General features: G+C 53.1%; 2 protein-coding genes across 5 annotated transcripts in view; one reads left to right on the top strand and one right to left on the bottom strand.

Annotated features, from left to right (window-relative positions):
• Nucleotides 1–4,856, top strand: part of APBA2 (amyloid beta precursor protein binding family A member 2) — a 262,791-nt gene extending 257,935 nt beyond the window's left edge. For 2 of the 4 annotated variants that reach the window (XM_039217199.1, XM_039217198.1), the window contains 2 exons: nucleotides 1,023–1,163; nucleotides 3,532–4,856. In XM_039217199.1, coding sequence (XP_039073130.1) covers nucleotides 1,023–1,163; nucleotides 3,532–3,603 — 213 coding nt within the window. In that variant the 3' untranslated portion in view covers nucleotides 3,604–4,856. Of the gene's footprint in view, nucleotides 1–1,022; nucleotides 1,164–1,514; nucleotides 1,972–3,531 lie in introns of those variants that run through there. The other 2 variants (XM_039217196.1, XM_039217195.1) reach the window with 1 other exon arrangement.
• A 1,043-nt stretch (nucleotides 4,857–5,899) lies between these two features.
• Nucleotides 5,900–18,571, bottom strand: part of LOC120220175 (protein FAM189A1-like) — a gene marked incomplete at its 5' end in the record, with an annotated part of 31,748 nt that continues 19,076 nt past the window's right edge. Inside the window, 4 exons of the mRNA XM_039217202.1 lie at nucleotides 5,900–9,226; nucleotides 10,254–10,328; nucleotides 11,960–12,166; nucleotides 17,856–17,931. Of these exons, the coding sequence (XP_039073133.1) occupies nucleotides 8,904–9,226; nucleotides 10,254–10,328; nucleotides 11,960–12,166; nucleotides 17,856–17,931 (681 nt within the window). The remainder of the gene's footprint in view (nucleotides 9,227–10,253; nucleotides 10,329–11,959; nucleotides 12,167–17,855; nucleotides 17,932–18,571) is intronic.

The raw sequence follows: 18,571 nt of genomic DNA, 5'->3' as shown, positions 1-18,571 counted from the left end.
CCATGAGGACAGAGGGCCATTGTGACTTCAGTGAGGCCTTTAGATGACATAGGGTGGCCCCTGGGCACTCCGGGAACAAGGTCCCGCCAGCCTAGGCCTTTCCTGCCTGGCTCATTCTCCAGCATGGCTGGTGGGGTGCAGCCCTCCAGGGCGGCTGAGATAATGCTGAGGAAGAAGCCTCCGGGGTCTAGGCAGTGCCGGCCGAGGTGCTAGGGGTCAGGTGCCAGGGCCCGGCAGGCGGGAGAGACCTCTGGTGGTGGGTGGGCTCTCAGAAAGCCTCAGCCCCAGGTTGGTTGGCTCCTCAGCCTGCTGTTGGATCTGCTTCTGTCCTTGCACTGGGTCCTTGGAAAGCAGCACGGTGGGGAGGGACCTGGGGTCCTCTCTGCCCCCTCCTGCCTCTGCATCTCCAGGACTTGGGCACCCCTCAGGGTGCAGCTGGCCCACCTCCTCTCCCTGAGCCAGCAGCTCCCACCCTCTGGGGCTTGCCGCCCTCTCTGCATTGTCTGGGTGGCTGTCCACCTTTCTGAGGCCACCATCTTTAGCGAATTCCACAAATGGGTGGATTTCACAAATTTAGGGCCCTCATCGTCGTTGCCCCAAGCTCTTTCCTTTGTTGATTCATGAATTCATCACCCCCTCCTGAGGTGGAAATAGTGACTTCTTCAGTTCCAAGAGGAGCATTGTGGCTTGTGGAGAATCTCCTAGAAAGTGCTTCATTCAATTGGCAAACACTACCAGCCCTCAACACTCCCCTGACGTGGGAACAGGCTCTGGGACGGCTGAGGGGGCAGAGCCACCATAGGGAATCCGAGGACCTGCAAGAGTCTCCCACAGGCCATGCTGTCGACTCTTGTTTTTTAGCCTCTTCCAAATCAGAGTCAGCAGACTGCATATAGAAGCAGTTGTCCTGTGGGCTTCTCCCTCTGCGTGAATGATTTCCTGCTCCCGTGTTTGGGGACAGCAGTGAGCTCCTTGTGGGTATGGCGGGGACTTGCGTGCTGACCTAATGCGTGTCTGCTTAGATCTGCAGCCTCATGCGAGGGGGCATCGCAGAGCGAGGAGGCGTCCGAGTCGGCCACCGCATCATTGAGATCAACGGGCAGAGTGTGGTGGCCACGGCCCATGAGAAGATAGTCCAGGCTCTTTCGAACTCGGTTGGAGAGGTAAGGCCATGCCTGTCATTTGCTGAGTCAGAGCTGGAGTCCAGGGCCACCTGGGCTCTACTGCATTTCCATGACCAACATCTGTGGCCCTGAGGGCATTGTATGAGGTGCTCAGGAAAACCACTGGTCCCTCTCCCTCCCCCCAGCCCCAGGAAAACCTGCCTTCTCAGGAGAGCTGTCCTTGCTGGGATCTTGGAGTGTGTCTGTGCTGGTCATGTGCTCCCACCTTGCCCTGTGTGAGCCACCCCCTGGGTACCTGCTGAGCTGCTGGGCTGGGTCTCCCTCTCAGGGAGTAGCTATGACAAGGCTGAGTGGCTGCAATTTGAGTATTAATTCCCGCTGTTTGTGCAGCCAACAGGAGGGCAAAGGTGGCTGACGCTGTTTCTGGAACTGGTCGTGCATGCTAAGTCTGGGAGCCCTTCCCTCTTCAGGACGCCCCACCCTCCTTCCAGGGCACAAGGCTCTGGCTACCCCAGAAGTGGGTTCTCTGCCCTGCCTGCCTCCTGCAGTCTTCCCATCCACAGAGCAGACCAGCCGTGGCCGGTGCGCCCTTCCCTGTTTCTCGGGCTTCAACCTCCCTCCTCTTCTAGTTCTTCCTAGCATCGCTCTGATGGGCATCGGAGGGGAGGGGCACAGTTTTCCTCAAGGAGCTCACAGGTGAACAGGGTAATTTGGGGTGAGAAGTAAGGTGCTTAGAGTATGTGAAATGGAAGGAGGCCTCACCCAGCACGAGTGTGTCTGGTGGGTCAGGAGAGAGGCCTGTTGCAAAGGACATGGGTGCTGGGTGGGAGTTGGCATTTAATTGTGAGGGCTGTTGGGGGGTCCCCAGGGCAGAGCTGGGCAGGCCAGGTTCAGGCTCTGTGGCCATGTGGAGAAGAGTGTGGCTTCTCTCTTGGTAGCCATTGGGGGTGAAGCTTGGCCCCTGGGTGAGTGCTGTCTCCCAGGGGGCTTCTGGCCACAATTCCCAGGTCTACTCTGTATTTTGTGATACTGCCAGGCTGGGGGAGGAATCATATTTTCCCATAGATTGGTGGTGGCAGATGGCTGCCTCTCAAGAGGGAGAGGGGCCAGGTAGGCACCATTACATCCTTTCACAAGGGGCTTCCAAGAATGGAAAATCCGATGTTTGAAACGGCCACCCCACTGTGGCAATCAGCCTCCACATCTATGAAGAAGCCAGTGAGGTGAAGGAGAAATGTTTTCAGCTCCTCAGACCTGAGATGAACTGATATTCAAAGAGGCACAAAAGCGGCCAAGGGTGTGCCTGGGAGACTGAAGTATCTGCCTGTTTTCCACCATCCTTGAGCACATTTGGAAAATTAGTCCCTGGATAACAAGACTTGAGGTTTGCAGTGGGTTTCAAATTGAGGAATTATGCAGAATATTCTTCTGGTGGAAAAAGCCATGCTGGGGGTGGTGGGCACACTAAAATCTAAATCAATCAAACATCCTGGGGCAGGGGTGGGCAGGGAGCAGGTGACAGTGTACAAACCGTCTGCACACTCGGCCTCTCTGGGTGGGTCACACATGACACAAGGGCCCGAGACCTGCTTGCTCAAGGAAGGGCGGCTCTGGGGCGGCCACACCATGCCCCGCCCCTCTGCCACAGGTCACCTCTTGCTGGGCACACGGGAGGGTAAAGCCAGCAGCACCCAGGCCAGCTCCACCTCCCAGAGCCCCAGGGCCCGAGCCTGGCACAGTCCTGGGCTGGCCGTGCTGGAGCAGAAACCACCTTCTCTGTGCATCCACAGGTCTGATTCTTCCTCCCAGTGCCCTCACAGGATTTGGGGGGATGTGCCCCAGAAGGCAGTCTCCCTGGGGGGCCGTCTTCTGCCTTTGTTTGTGCACCCAGGCCCCCTTGGAGCCAGGGAGGGACACCAGGCCCTGGAAGACTCATTTGCTATCTGACTCCCAAAGGATGGAGGGGCCCGAGGTCCCTGGCCCTCCTCTGTACGTCCTCAGGCCCCAAAGCCCTCTTTCCTTGGCTTCATGGAAAGGGCTTCAGGGCCTGGGAGCCCCTCAGCCTGCCTCCAGCCAAGTGGGCAAACTGTAGTCACAATTAAAAGTCTGATTTTTCACCCCTCTGCTGTCAGCTTGAGCTGCAGAAAAAACTAGCACTTGAGCTTGTGTGAAACCCTCTGAAGACCCAGATAGGGAGGCCCAGTGAGTCTGTAGTGTCAGGAAATGCCTTCTAAACTTCCATGGCCGCGGTAATTTTTCCTCCCCTCTGAAGGCTGGCACTTTGCACAGAAAACCCTCGGGGTTTCTTCGGCCAGCGGGGGGGCTGGTGTGTGTGATCTCAATTGACTGCATCAGGGGGAGGGAGGGAAAGGAGGGGGAGCCTGTTCAGCCTGTCTCTCATTGACAGATCCACATGAAGACCATGCCTGCCGCCATGTTCAGGCTCCTCACAGGCCAGGAGACCCCGCTGTACATCTAGGCCCACCCAGCCCGCACCAACCAGCCCACCTGGGTTCAGAGGAGCCGGAAGGCTGGACCCAGCACCTGACCCCTGACCCCACAGCCCACCCAAGGACACTGGCTCCTCTGAAGGGCGTGCCCTCACGACCCACTTTTCTTTTTTTTTTTTTTTTTGGACAATAAGGGGTATGTCTTCATCAAAGGAGAGTCACAGGAACCAATCTGTGTAGACCAGTCAAGTGTTTTGCTGCATTCTGACCCGTTTTCTTGTTGCGACGGACAAGGGTGTTTATCTGTACCTCTGTGTAGTGTGGAGTTTGTCTTTCCTCCCTGAAGCCGTGGAGAGTGGACGTGGGCACTTGTGGATGCGGCCCTGGAGGAAGCCCTGCGAGGACAGCAAGCTCCGGGGGGCAAGCGACCATCCCTCCTGCCCCCGCACCTTGTCTGGGACCAGAGGTGCCTCGGGGGAGGGCACCCTGACAGTCCTGAAGAGCCTCGAATGGGCCGATTCTGCCGCTGCGGCCCGGCTCCTGGGGTGTAACTTGTGACGTCCGGGAACATGTGATTGTATTTAACGAGGAGGGAGACGTTCCTGAGTTAAATAAAAGATGATGGCTACAACACGGAAACTCCATATTTATTTAGATAATCTCATGGTTTTGACTTTTACTTTGACAAGCCATTCTTCAGACTTCAGGGTTTTCAGATGACGTGTCGCCATGCCTGCCGCTCCTGTCCTACCCCGAGGCTCCGCTGGCTTCCGTGGGCACCCCTCCTCGAGGCCACCTCTTCCCCCCTGCCCCCAGACCCCCCTCACCCGCCAGGGCACGCTGGCTCTTCCTCCCAGGGACAGGGGGTACGTCATTGGCCCTCTATTTAAAAATCTCTTGTCTACACACACTCATCCACACACGAGCTCGTCCTCCCCCCAAAGCCAAAACCCACCCTGGAAATCTCGGCGGTTCCGGGGGCAGTCAGTGGTGAGCACAGATCACTGGGCGAGCCAGGTGTCACTGCGAGAAGTATTACAGCGTGTGTAAATACAGTGAAACGTAGTCTAGTTCAGTTCCTTCGAGGTCAATGTTAACCGACGTCATTTTGTCTGGAAGTCTCTTTTTTTGGCCCAGGCCTTGAAGAATACACTGTGACTTAAGAAGCCTTACCATGCAGTAACTAAAGCTTTAGGATTACTGTATTCAAGGAGTGACCTGTGTGTTGCATGCAGCCGACCTTAGGAAGACTCGCTAATATCACTAATAAACTGAAGTCATATATAAGAGCTGTGTGCATGGCTGGTTTGTCAACTGAGAAATGAATGCCCGGCTTCCCTCAACCTTCAGCGCTTCACAGCGCAGCTCTACAGCAGTGCCGCATGCTGAGGGCATCTCCTTTGGGGCTGGGGCCTACGGGACTCCTTTCCGGTGAGGTTGGAGAGGGGGGTGCTCCAGGCACCAGGTGTCAGGCTGGGCTGGCCCTGCAGCGGCTACAGGGTCAGTGATGGAGACAGGTCACCAGGTCCGCCTCGCCCACCCCATCCCAGGGAGGAGACGGGCTGCTAATTCATAAGGGGGAGAAGAAGCCTTGTGCTTCTCCTGGTTTAAATTTCAATGAGCTCCAGGAGAGGTAAGTTGTGAGTGCATGTTTGTATGGACCACCCAGCCCAGTGGCATCTGCTTACCTTTAGGGTCTTTTGTGGCCTGTTCCCTGGCATAGGGAGGCAGGGATGAACATGGGCTTTGGTCAGAAGAAGGCCTGGGGGCGTGTCCCCTTGTTGGTCTGGGGAGCCTGGCCTGGTGGGACCCACCTCTGCTTTGCGCACAAGCGATCTACTCTCCATGCTGTGATCTACTGACGAGGCCCTTCACAGCCTGCCAGATGTGACCCACACACTTGGGTGATGAATAGGGAAGGGGCCTTGGCTCAGGAGAGAGCCAGGGGTGTGTGCTTGCGTTGTCCAAGACAAGGCAGGGAACAGGCTCTGGAGAGGAAATCCATGGGCAGCATGTGACACGGGGATGGGGATCCCACCAAATAGTACACATAAAAAATCTAGATGGAAAGAGCTCTGAGCCATTGGCCTGCATTCCTCCTGGAACCCTCGGATGTCACACGCACGGAGGGACAGCTCTGGGCCAGCACTGGCGGGACCTACATGTGTGCACACACCTGCCCTCTGCCCTTCTCTGGAAGGATACTGGGAGACGTGGTGGGGAGGCCGGGGGTGTCTTTCACTCCCCGCGGGCCGCTCGAGATCCTGGCTTCAGAGGTGCCTCTCTGGCTCTGTCCCAATTAGACCCAGAGACACAGAGGCCAGAAATAGTTTTTATTAAAACACTGATCATTATGAAAACACCTTGAGGTACATTAAATAAATACAACCTTCAAGTTGTACAAACAGGTCTCCTGTGGCTTGAAAACAATTTCCTATAAATTCTGCCTAATAGCAGCATCTGTGAATCAATACAGCTGAGGGCAGGGAGGGAGGAAACACATCCATCTGAAATAAGCTTTCTGTTACATGGTTTGTTACAAGCATTTAATTTGCATTGTTGTCACCAGCTGAAGGAGACTAAGTCCTTGTGAAGGATGAATCCCGCGCTTATTTGCCACAGAGGTGGGGTCCAGAGCTCACCCACCTCGTCTTTCTTTCGGCCACCAGGCAAATGGCAGTGTCTGGATGGGCTCTGGCCCCATGCCAAGCTGACCTCCTTTGGGTGGTGGGAAAAGGCAGGTGGGGGTCCCACGCCTTAGCTTCCTGGCACAGCCCATCAAGCTCTTCCTGGCTTGCTGATGCTTTAACAAGAGGAGGGGTATGAGAGGGTGCCCCAGCGAGGGGATGAAACCAACTTTCCCCCAGTCGTGCACCCACATGGTCTGGGCTTGCTGCTGAGGCTCCTGGCTCCCACATGCTGCTGAGCCGAGCAGGGTCTTGGGTACTAGAACTGGCGAGTCGGGTCCCTGGCTCATTCCTAGTAGCTCTAACTGGCACTCCTCTCTTCCGGGGACCTTTCCTGGAAGCCAGGACCCAGGACCCTGCCATGTGGGCCACCTGGGGACCTGAGCGGATGGGCAGAAGTTTCTAGCTGAGTGTTATAAAATTTGGTACAGTTTTCTCAATTGCAAGATAGAGTTACTATCTCTCCAGGCCTCTGGGCTTTGGGCCAGAGCGCCCACTTGAGCCCCCATGGAGACAGAGGCTGTAGCAGGAGCCCTAGATGGCAGAGAAAACACGGTCCCACCACAGGGAGGAGAAGCAAAGGCCACAGAGCAGCAGGGCAGGCTCCCAGTGGCTGCTCACCATGGCTGCACAATACAGGTGGTGATGTCCCCTCCTCACCCAGCTCCAGCCCAGAGGTGGGAGTGGGGAGGAAAGGCACTGGCCTCACTCAAATTCCAGGCTTAGGGCTTGGCCCAGCGACGCTTCTGTGCGCAGGCCCCCAAGCCTGGGGGCGGGCCCCCTACATGCAGGTGGAAACCCCCGCAGCTTGCTCCGCTCTGGCGCCCCACCCCAGAGACCCTGAAAATGCCCCGAATTCAGAGGCCAGGGCATCAACAGCCACAAACGCTTTGCTGGTGGGCTTAGGGGAGACTCCTTGAAAAACCATCAATTGACTGTACCTGTGAAGGGATTTGCTTTGGGGGGGCGGACTTCAAAAGCCCTCAGCTGAGAAAAATTAGAGAAGAGATTTTCCATTTTATAGTCGGATAAAGTGCTCATAATTCATCTCTGGGGTTCTCCGGTGGAAAAGTTCCAGTTGGCATCAAAAGGCGTTGATGGGTATTTTTTTTAGCTCTCTCACCTCACCCAGAATTGAGGGAGGCAATGACCGAGACCATCACTGAAGCACAGTGTTCAAAGCTGACTGTCCCAGCAGGCTTCCTGCACCGCAGTTCCTGGGGGCTCAGGCATCTGGGCAGCAGACCCTCCCTGCCACACCTTTCTGGGCTTCCCACCACACAGACGCACCCCCTGCACAATGGCTGCAGTGGGGTGGAGGGCAGAGGGAAAGCACGCGGCCCCTAGACTGCCAGACACCAAGCAGCAATGGGCAGTCGCCGGGTCCTCCCCCTGCGCTCCACATGCCAGGCCCTTGGGCTCTTGGTTCAGATGTGTGCGCTCTGGGCTGCCTTGTTCAATGCAGGCCACAGCTCAGGTGCCAGTGTCCGCTGTTGTGGAGGGCACAGAGACAGGCATTCCTACTTCTGCAGAAAGTTCTTGAAGACCAGTGCTGCTCCAGGGCCATTGTTGGGAAGCGGCTGCTGGTAATGTTGCCAGAACATGAGGGGTGGGGGGTGGGGGTGGGGGCAAGAAAGTCAGACACCCAAGCTGCCCCTGCAGAGAGGCTGGGCCTGCCCGCATCCAGGACCCAGCTCAGTGGGTGTTTTATGGAAAGATGCGACTTACAAGCTGCATCCTCCAATCAGATGTGGCCGCTGCCTGGCTGGGAAGGGACTGTTCTGGGTCATCAGAGACTTGCTTTCTCTGGAGGTGCACAGATCCTGGGACACAGGCCTTTTCCCCCCCAGACCTCCACCTATCCAGGCCATCCTGGGGAGGGTAGACACAGGGAAGACCCCCCCCAGAGGGGCTCACCAAAAGTGTCTGCAGAGTAGGAGACCATGGACAGAGAGCCAGAGAGAAAGCGGGGAGGCCACCCTAAGAAGGGAGGGTACAGAGAGGAGGCCCAGGAGACTAGGTGACAGAGGGGCAGAGGGCGTGCGTCCAGCAGAGCTCCCTGCCACACAGGCCTGCTGCCTGGAGGTGGCCTGGGCTCCGGTGAGGCCCCTGTAATGATTTGTTTCCACAACAGCCCTGCATCCTGCGGGCAGAGAGCTGGGCCTGGGCTGCCGTCCATGCTGGAATTACCCATTTTCTAGCACATGATAAAGGGTCAACCAGTGAGTGATACAAATCATAGAAGAAAATCGTCTCATTACTCAATGTCCTCCTCTATCCACTAAACACTCAACTAAATCAGAGGTGAGGGAGAATCTTGCTTTTCGATGGCCGTGATTTTGAAGATGCTTTGTGTCTCCAGTTCCAGGAGAATTCCTGGAGCACATGTCAGGTGCTACATGCCTGACAAAAACCCAGAGTTCACGATGGCCACGAGAGTCATTTCTCTGCATCACCAGAGTAGGTAGGAAGTGTCATCCCCAAGAAAACAATGGACTGGACCCTCCACAAGAGAGGGATGGCAGTTCCCCGTTTGAGCCACATGGAGATAACTCCTAGGCTTCAGCCCCTCCCTGCATGCACGGTGGCCTCCAGCCACTGGCCTAGGCCTTTCCGTGTCCGTGTCAGGACCTGTGGCTTGTTCACACCTGGTCCAGAACATTGGCGCTAAAGATGGCCTCGTCCACGTGGTGCTCATCAGACATGACCGCTGGGCGGAAGGTGCCCACCACATGCTGCACCTCGGGAGGGAGGGCACAGTTCGAGTGTTCCAAAAATTTAGCCACCAAAACCCTGGTGTCTGCATGGGCCTTGCCATCCACTAATGAGCGTGGCCGCTCTTTCAAGACTGTCTGTAAGGCCTCTGGCTTTAACCGGTGGTCTGTTTTCCGGGGATCTGGCTGTCCCGGTGGCGAGAGCCGGTGCCGACAAGCACAGGCGGCTATGGCAGAGTGAGATAGGGAAACTAAAAATCAAGGGAAAAGATAAAATCTGAAAACAACCAAAACAAAACAGAAGGCAGCTGTTAAGTGAATTCTCTACAAAGCAAACACAAGGCTGCTTGGGATACGCTTTCTGCTGGGATTTCCATGGTCCTGGGCTGGCGCCCTGGGAGTGTCCTGTGTCCCTTCATCCCTGGTGTGGCCTGGCCGCTCTCAGCCCTGAGTTGAGCTGTCATTAACCTAGAGGGGCCACCGCTGCCCCTGGAGCTGAAGGACTGGAGATGAGAGTGCAAAATGGGACGCAGGCAGGGAGAGAAGGGCAGGTGCAGGGTAGGAATCCCCCTTCATCTGTCTCTCTGCTAGAATTCCTGAGCTCAGCCTTCCCTGCCTCAATGAGCTTTGCCCCTATGGGTCCAATGGCATTAGAGACAGGTCGTCCTCAAGATCAGAGCTGGGAGTGCCAGAGGGGCAATGAGAGCACCCCCACCGGGTCAAGGGTAGGTAGGAGCCACCTCAGATGCTCTGAGCATCAGGGTCCTGCTCCCAGTACCCACTGAGCCAAGGCCAGGAGACCTGGAACGAGCTCCCGACAGGGCCCAGGGCTGCTCTGGATGACCCGAGGAGCAAGCACTGGTTTGATGGCATCTCCTGTGACCAGCTCACTGAGGACCAGATTAAGGCCTGACTTGCCCACAGTGTGTGTCAAGTCACACAGAGGAAACACATTCTGGGTGGTCTGGCCTATTTTTGATAGCAGTGGAGCAAGCCTGATAATTAAGTATGAGAAACTGTAAAGAAAACCTCATACATGAGGGCAATCTCCCTTGAAAACAGCATCTCATAAATACAGTGAAACAAGCAGCCACGTGCATGTTAGGTGAGTTATAGGCTCTAACACATCCTCTCAAGAAAGAAGGGAAGGGAAGGCCGTCCTTTCCCGTGCTCCCGGGTGGCACTGTGAGGGCTGGACCCAGACAAAGACCACCAGTCAACCCCAGCCCCCCATCTTGCAGCACGTGTTGAGGCGTTTTAGAAAAGGGAGTGTCTCACCGGTTCCCAGAGCAGCCCTGGCCAGTCCTGCTTCAAGGTCCTGGCTGCAGGAGGGCGGATGCGAAGAGGCGTTGCCTTAATCAGAGAGAGAACTCAGGTCACACATGAAAGGGAAGAAGGCATTAATGGTAACACCACAATCACCCTTCTATGGCTAAGAGGTATTAGATGCTGGACAAGCAGAGAAAAACTCGTAAAGTTACACAAACCTGTGCACGGATCACACAAAAGCAGCCCCACAGCTGGCAGGTGGTGTCACCCGGCCGGGCACAGCGCAGAGGACCAGTGCCACAAGCAAACCCAGTGTGTTTCATCAGAATACCTCCCCCACGTCTGAAGGTCCCCAGAGACCCTGGGGAGGCACATGCTTGTGACACGTGGAACATAACTATCCTGTGGAGCTGCGAAGCGGCCGACAGGGTGGTGTGGGGATGCAGAGAAGGCACTGTGACTTGTCTTCTCTTCATCCTCACCCCTAAAATGTCATGGTTTGTAGAGTCCGAATTTCACTGAGGGGAGGATAGGCCAAAGGAAGCCATCAGGGGGCCACAGAGTAGATGCAAACGTAATAAGAAGGAAGGAGAGAAGGCTGAGCTTAGAAAACCCAGCACAGGGGAGGGCCGGCAGGTGGGGGTGCTGGGAGGCGGGCTTCAGGAGAAGAGTCTGATGGAGGCTTGTCTAGTGAGCTGGGAACTGAATATGGGAGGGGAAGTAGCCAGATGGAGGACTGGTAGGCAATGATCTCTGTGGGTTCCTGGCTCCTTCCAGGGATACACTTCTCCTGGCGCATGGGTCTGGTGTATTTGGAGGTCAGCTGGACAAGACCACTGAGTCCAGGCAGCCAGGGGGCCTCTTTGGGGTTCTTACAGTCCCACTGGATGAAGTGCATGGTCCAATGGCCCTGCAGCCATGATTCCCACCATTCTCTACCGGCAAAGTCACGGCCGTCCTCCCCGCTCAAAGCCTAGCATCATGGGAGGAAGTGCAGGTTCTCCAACCTCAGGATTTACAAGCCCTCTGGGGCGCTGGTGTGAAGTGCAAATCTAGGAACTCTGATGCCAGGTCCTACAGCCCAGGGGGGGCGCTGCCCAACTCGAGTCACATGGGTGATTCTGACTTGAGCTTCAAGCCACACACATGGAGTGCTGCCAAGGGTTACCCAGGAAATGCTCCTGGAAACACACCCCTGTCTGCCTGGAGCGGCTCCAGGTGGAGGACGCCCCACCCACCTAGCGCCATCACTGAGATACAGCCATGCTTTATGTTGCCCTGGGTTCCACCAGACCATGCAGCAGGCACTGGCACTTCCCAGAAGGCTGGAGCCCAGGCTAGTCCTGGCTGATGGATGGATAAAGCCAGTGGTCATCTGCCTGACCTGGGTGCCCACCTGGGCCCCAGAGCTGGGGGGCAACCAGCAGGCTAATATCAGGGGCTGGCTGACCCTGAGTGGGCTCTCATCACCCCAAACCTTCCATCCCTCCTCCCCTTACTCACAATCCAGAGAGTAGAAAGCCTGATGGGTGCACAACAGAGGCCCCTGACTGTCCACCCCTCCCTAGGGCCCTTGGGCATTAAGACCACATTTCCAAAGTGGCCCCTGAGCCAAGGTCACAGGGCCTGGTCTTGACTCTCTCAGCTCAGGCCTGCAGTGTCCAGGGCAGAGCAGAGCACATGCTGAGGGCACCAGGGGGCTGGCCCAGTCGTACCTGCCATGCTGGATGCGCATGAAGTGGGGTCGCTGGTGGAGCGGGTCACACGCCCAGGGCCTGGCAGTGCCAGCGTGCTCTGGTCAGGACCCTCAGGGGACTCCAGGTCAGGTGGCAGGGGCTGCGAGGCACCCACGGGGCCCTCAGGGCTTAGGCCTCGTGCAGTGGCACCCTCGGATTCCAGGAGGCTCGAGCTATCTGCGGGCTCTGCAAGGCAAGGGACCCAGTGTTAGTTCTGGCAACAGGCCACCACAGAGTCACCCAAGACAGGCACAATGCTCACTCATGCTCCTGATGGAGCTGAGAGTGAAAATCTCAGCCTTGTGGAGCCACCTCCCTGCAGGGGGCCTGAGTGAGCAGTCCACCCTTCAACACCAAATCTAGACAACCCTGTAATCTTGGGGGCGTGTGAACACTGAGCAGGTTTACAAATGCTTTATGGTATAGAAAGGTTTTGGGGGACACCAGATGATCTCCCAAGAATCATTCCAGAAGGGGTATGGGATAGGGGCACGTACACCCTTCATACTCTGCAAGACTGAAAGTTGGAAATCAGCCCCATCTCCCATCTAGGGCATCCCTCGGGGGGTTTGAAGTATAGGAAGGCGGAGTTCACAGAGTGTTCTATGAACAGGTCCCATGAGGAGAAGTACAAGGCTCAGAGGGTCATCAGGGCATCCTAGCCAGGTCCGTGTGGGCCTGAGAACCTGCCTGCCCCACACAGAGGGCACAGCCTGGGGGCTAGTGTGCGAGTCATGAGCTGGTCAGGCAGGTGGAGGAACCAGCCCCACGATGCCCACCTGATCCTCAATGTGGGGGCCAGGCCAGCAGCATCAGCATTGCCTGGGAATTCTTTCAGATCCAATGAATGAGAAACTAGTGAGTGGGCCCAGCCATGGGAGTTTGAACAAGACTTCATGGGATTCTGATGGCCCCTAAGTGTGCAACCCACTGCTCTATCCCTGTGATGCTGGTCAGGTCGGGCTCCGGCCTCTCACTACCCCAAGGTTGGTACCTGGTGGGGGGACTGGATCAAAATCTGTCTTAACAAAATCTCGGGGGACATGTGTGCACATATTTTAAGGCTTGGGAAGCACTGCTCCCTCTGCTCTTTGATCCCATCACGAACGTCAGAGCTGCCTGCCATGAGGCAAATCACTCCGCAGGAGTTGATTTTTGAGGTGAGTGGCCCACCTGGGGGATGCTTTGTAAGACTCACAGGAGCCTAAACAATTCCAAGGTGGGAAGCTTTGGAGTCTTTCCCTTCCATTCCTTCCTGTGGGTCCTGTGGGAGGCTTCTCTGTTTCTAGTGCGCTCTGTGTCTGGGAGCTTCCCCAATGCCAAGGGATTTACAGGTGACCTCCCACGTAATCCTCACAGCCCACCCGGCTAACCACTCAGGAGACATGGTTAAGAGACCTCAGGGGAAGAGAGTCGTGAGGCCACTGAGTGGTGGAGCTGGTTGGAAGCAGCCCACTTCTAGAGTTCTTGCTTTCCCAGCTTCCACTGTCTACCCCTGCCCTCTCAATAGATGCTTTGAGACAACCAGTTCATCTGGAAAACAGAAAGATGAACTGAACCTCACAAATCACATGCAAAAAAAAATTCTTCAGCAGCACCTGGGTGGCTCAGTCAGTTAAGCATCCCACTCTTGATTTCTGTTTAGGTCATGATCTCATGGTTTGTGGGTTCAAGCCCTGCATTGGGCTCTGTGCTGATGGTGTGGAGCCTGCTTGGGATTCTCTCTTGCTCTCCTTCTCTGCCCCTCCCTTGCTAATCCTCTCTCTTTCAAAATAAATAAATAAACTTTAAATAAAAATTCTTCAGAATGATTAATCCTTTTCTTTTTTTAAATAGTAGAAGAATAGTGGTAGAAAATATGAGAATAAGCCTACACTTGGGGTGGAGAAAGACTTTGTCAACATGATGGAAACCAGAAAGGAAAAGCTTGGTAAGTCTGACAACAAGAAAAATTGTAAAACTGTATATGGCAACAGGCATCATTAACAGGGAAAGCATCCCTACAATTAATAGGAAAAGTGAGAGAATGTCTCTATTTAACAAATAGTCTTCTTATAAATCTACAAAACACACACACACACACACACACACACACACACACACACAACACTGCAAAAAAGTGGACCCAAAACTGACCAACACATAGGTACTAAACATGTAAAGAGCTGCTCACACTCAATCTTGTGTGTGTACCACAGTCACCTGCAAGGGTGACATAGATCACCAGGAATGACGATGCCTTGGGGTATCACCCAAACACTGCTGGTGGGTGTGCAAACCAGCAAGAAAACCTTCCCAGAATGCAATGTGGCCAACACATCAAAACCTAAAATACACATTTCCTTGGCCTCAACAATTTCACTTTTAGGAGTTTATCTAAGGAATTGGTTGGGCAAATACTCAAAGCTGAATGTATAAATGTATAAAAGAAATACTCCCCTGTATCATTAGAACACTTCAAACCAGAAAGTATAATTATTAACTGTATCAACATTACACAGCAGTATATTAAAACTATTTTGAAGAACATTTATTCCTGCTGATTCCCCTTGACCTCAGAGTTCTCACTTTTTTACAGCTTTATTGAGGTATAATTGACATACAAAAAAATCTGTATGCATTTAATATATATTATTTTATGAAATTGGACATAAGAATATACCCTTGGTCCCAATTTTCTTTTTTTAAATTATGTTTATTTGGGGTGGGGTGGGGAGAGAGACAGAGAAAGGGGCATAGGGAGAGAGAGACAGAGAGGCAGAGAGAATCCCAAGCAGGCTCCTTACTCAGAGTGGAGCTTGACATGGGGCTCGATCCCAAGACTGTGAGATCATGACCTGAGTCAATATCAAGAGTTAGATACTCAATCAATCGACTGATTGGGCCACCCAGGTGCCCCAGTCCCAATTTTCTTAAAGTCAGTGACAATCCATCCAATGGCTGGGTTCCTTAGGGAAATAGTCAGAGAGAGAAATGTGACTTAGCTCTGAATATCTATAATTAATGGAAACATAAGATTAGGGTAACATTACAGGGAAAGCTCATAGGCCAAGACGGGTAGCTCATTCTTGTATGCCTTCACTGGCTTGTGCTGTGAGCCTGTTTATACAGTAGTAATAATCCCAGTAGACTTGCAGTTTTTCACCTAAATAGATCACAAGCATTTCTCCTAATTAATGTGTGATGATATATTTAGCATATGTAATATATTTTCCTTGACTCTTATCAATGGACTTCGCTGTCCCTGTAAGTTTTTATTCTTATGAAGAACACAAGTTATCTTCATGCCTATGATTTTGTTTTCTTTTCTTTTCTATTTATTTGTTTGTTTGTTTATGTGTTTGCTTTTTGCATTCCCTAGGGGAGTTCTAGAAGTGTGATCACCACATCTAATGGCATAAACATTTTATGGCTCTTTATCAAGATGCTCTGTCAAAAGGGTGGGCTGAGTTCCAAGCTGCCAGTCAGAACTGGGTGTAGCATCTTCCCTGTGGTCTTGCCAGCATCCATGTCCTCAGTATTATTTTATTTTAATAGATGAAAAACAATACTAGAATCTATCCCCCTTCCGCTGCCCTCAAAAAATTCTAGAGCTAAATACGTGAGTTTGACAAGGTTGTAGGATGCAAGGGAAATCACACAAGAATGAATCATACAATCACACAAGAATGAATCACATCTGTACCGTGGTTGGTCACATGTACTAACAATGAGCAGGCAGAAACCAAAAGTAAAAACACAATACCATTTACAGATGCTCCACAGAAAATGAAACTCCTAAGTATACACTTAACAAAACATGTTCAGGATCTGTATTCTGAAAATGCTAAAACACTGATGAAAGAAATAAAAGAAAATCCAGATCAACAGAGAGACAGACGTACCATGTTCCTACATGAGAAGGTTCAGCTTTGCAAAGATAGCAATTCTACCCAAATTGCTCTACAGGTTGAATGCGATTCCAGGGCGCCTGGGTGGCTCAGTCCGTTGAGTGTCTGACTTCAGGTCAGGACATAACCTAACGCTTGGTGAGTTTAAACCACTCGTTGGGCTCTGTGGTGACAGCTGGGAGTCTGGAGCCTGCTTTGGATTCTGTGTCTCCCCCTCTTTCTATCCCTCCCCTGCTCACACTCTGTCTCTCTCAAAAATAAATAAACACTAAAAAAAAACTGAATACAATTTCTATTAAATTCCCAGTTAAAGGTTTTGTAGACACCGTCAAGTGGATTCTAAGAGTGACATGGAAATAGATAGGCCCTAGAGGACCAAGAACAATCTTGACAAATAGGAGCAAAGCAGAGGTTGGGCTTGCCCCATATTAAGGCTCACCACAGAGCAATGGCCACCAGGACAGGGTGCTATTGGCAGAGGGATGGACACACAGATTAATGGAGCAGGATAAGAGGGTCCAGAAATAGACCTGTGCCATTATGCCCAGCTGAGTTTTGACAAATGTGCAAAAGCAATAAATGATCTGGGACGGCTGGATATGCATAGGCCCGAAAATGACATTGACCTCAACCTCAGCCCATACAGAAATTACCCAGTGGGAGGCATCTTTTCTAAAGTGAATCCTGCTTGGCGTGCCGTCCTATGAGCTCTGTCAGTACTTTCTATATATTCCTGCCCACTTCTAGGCCTGACCCCTCTGCCAGGAGTCAGTGTTCGGAGCAGCCCCAAGCTTCTCAGTCAAGCCCAGTTAACTATCTAGAGCCTGCGGAGTGAGGAAGGCCCACCCTGGATGAATTCCTGACTTCTCTGTCCATCTCTACCTGCCCTGGGCTCTGGGAACCACCAGGCTGCTTGGCCTTTCCAACCATGCTTTCCTGCAGAAGTTGTGTTTTCAGGAGTGATGGGGCTGGAATGGGGAAGGGGGAGCCCCCTCAGCGCAGGTCTAGAATGCACTGGCCTGTGTACAGGCCAAACTGTGCCCTGAAGGAGTCTCTTGGAAGGTCACAGGACACCACCTCTTAGACACAGCTTTTAATGGCTGCTTGGAGCCATCAAGGGAAAGACAAGGTCACTTCCAAATCCCATAACTGCAGAGACCAGGCCTAGTACAACCCAGAAAGATGTCCTCACAGAAGGCTAGCCCCTTCTTGTTTCTTGGATGTTAACTAAGAGTTGGGATCAAGGGCAGACAGCCCGGGACTATAATGGGGGTCCTTTCTGGGACCCTTAGTTCTTTCACAAGTTAGCTGACTTCTGTCTCTGAACAAACCTCCCCCCATGAGCCCACCTAGGGGATCTGAAGAAGATGGAAACACCCAGCCCCCACCCATGTGCTCCCTCTTCTACTCAGGCTTGTCTGGTTTCCTGACACCTCAACTACCTCCTTGCCTCTGGCTTTGCCTTGTGGCTCCCTACCCCACCACACGTGAGATTGGACTTTCCACATTTTTCCTTCAATGACCTCTAGGACACAACTGCTAGTGTCCTTTCTCCAACCCGTCACTCAAAGCCAGGGGCCACACAGGGGCCCAGGGCTGGCCCCCTCCTGAGCCCAGTGGATATGAGCCGGGTAGTTTTTGGTCCAGGAAGGGTCCATCCCAGATGGAGTCAAGAACTTCTTCAAACTCCTATCCCTTAAGTGGAGTAGAAAGGTGCTGGAGTAGACGGGAGTAAATCCCACCAGAGAAAGCATGAGGTCCCCCAGGTATACTGACTTACTACTGCTGCTGGTAAGAAAGGAACGGTGGATAAGTTATATGGTACTAAACATCAGAGGCTGTAGCAAATTCCAACCCTTTAAAGAGTAAGAAATGGAGGGAGGGCAGTCTTAGGAAGGAGGAGAGAAGGAAGTAGTAGGAGGGAAGGAAATATGCTTTGAGAAATAGAAACTTCTTATTTCAAATGCTCAAAAGGATAAGATTACCTTGTGTGCTGAAGCCAGCAGTGGCATCTGGGTCCCCAGGGCTGGACTCGGTCGCCGGCTGATCTACACTCGTAAGCTACAGCAAGAAACAAGTCATCAGGTGGGTCATCTGTCATCTGGAGGGCACAGCACAACAGACTCCAGAAATTAAGACTCCAGAAATCAAGGCTATCTTCAGAATTAATCTTCTAGAAAGAAGTACTAAGTGACATGTAGTTACATTTCTACCATTCTCTCCTAAATTTATGGGGTCAGGCTGTGAGGATGCCAAGGCCAGAGGGTCACTGCCAAAACCAAAGCCTGGTTTCTTTTTCTGAAATCAGAGTGCTGATCAGTCCCCAAGAGCCCACCAGGGCCAGGGGCCAGCCACCTTCAGCCCACTCACCTTCCACTTCCAGGGAGCACTCTTTGGGTCCGACAGAAGTCACTGCAGGAGGCAGAAGAGCCCCTGACCTCACTTCTATCTCTTTCCTCCCAACCACTCTCCTCCTTGCTTCCACACCCAGGAAGAATAAAGCCACGGGGGGACAGTCAAGAGACCCGTAATGCTTTGGGCCAGCACAGCTTGGTCACAGGGTGGGCATTTAATAAACAGTCTTGGCCTTGGTAACCTCCCAGATGCCCCCATAGTGTGCATTTGCTCCACTTCCTTCTGCCTTCTGCAGATGGAATCAAAAGGTTGTTCCCAAGGCTTCCCTCCCTGCCTGAGCTTGAGC

Source organism: Hyaena hyaena, unplaced genomic scaffold (assembly GCF_003009895.1).
Source record: "Hyaena hyaena isolate Hyena2069 unplaced genomic scaffold, ASM300989v1 scaffold_670, whole genome shotgun sequence".
Taxonomy (NCBI): Eukaryota; Metazoa; Chordata; class Mammalia; order Carnivora; family Hyaenidae; genus Hyaena; species Hyaena hyaena.
Note: the sequence above shows the minus strand (reverse complement) of the source record. Positions and strands in the feature narration are given on the sequence as shown.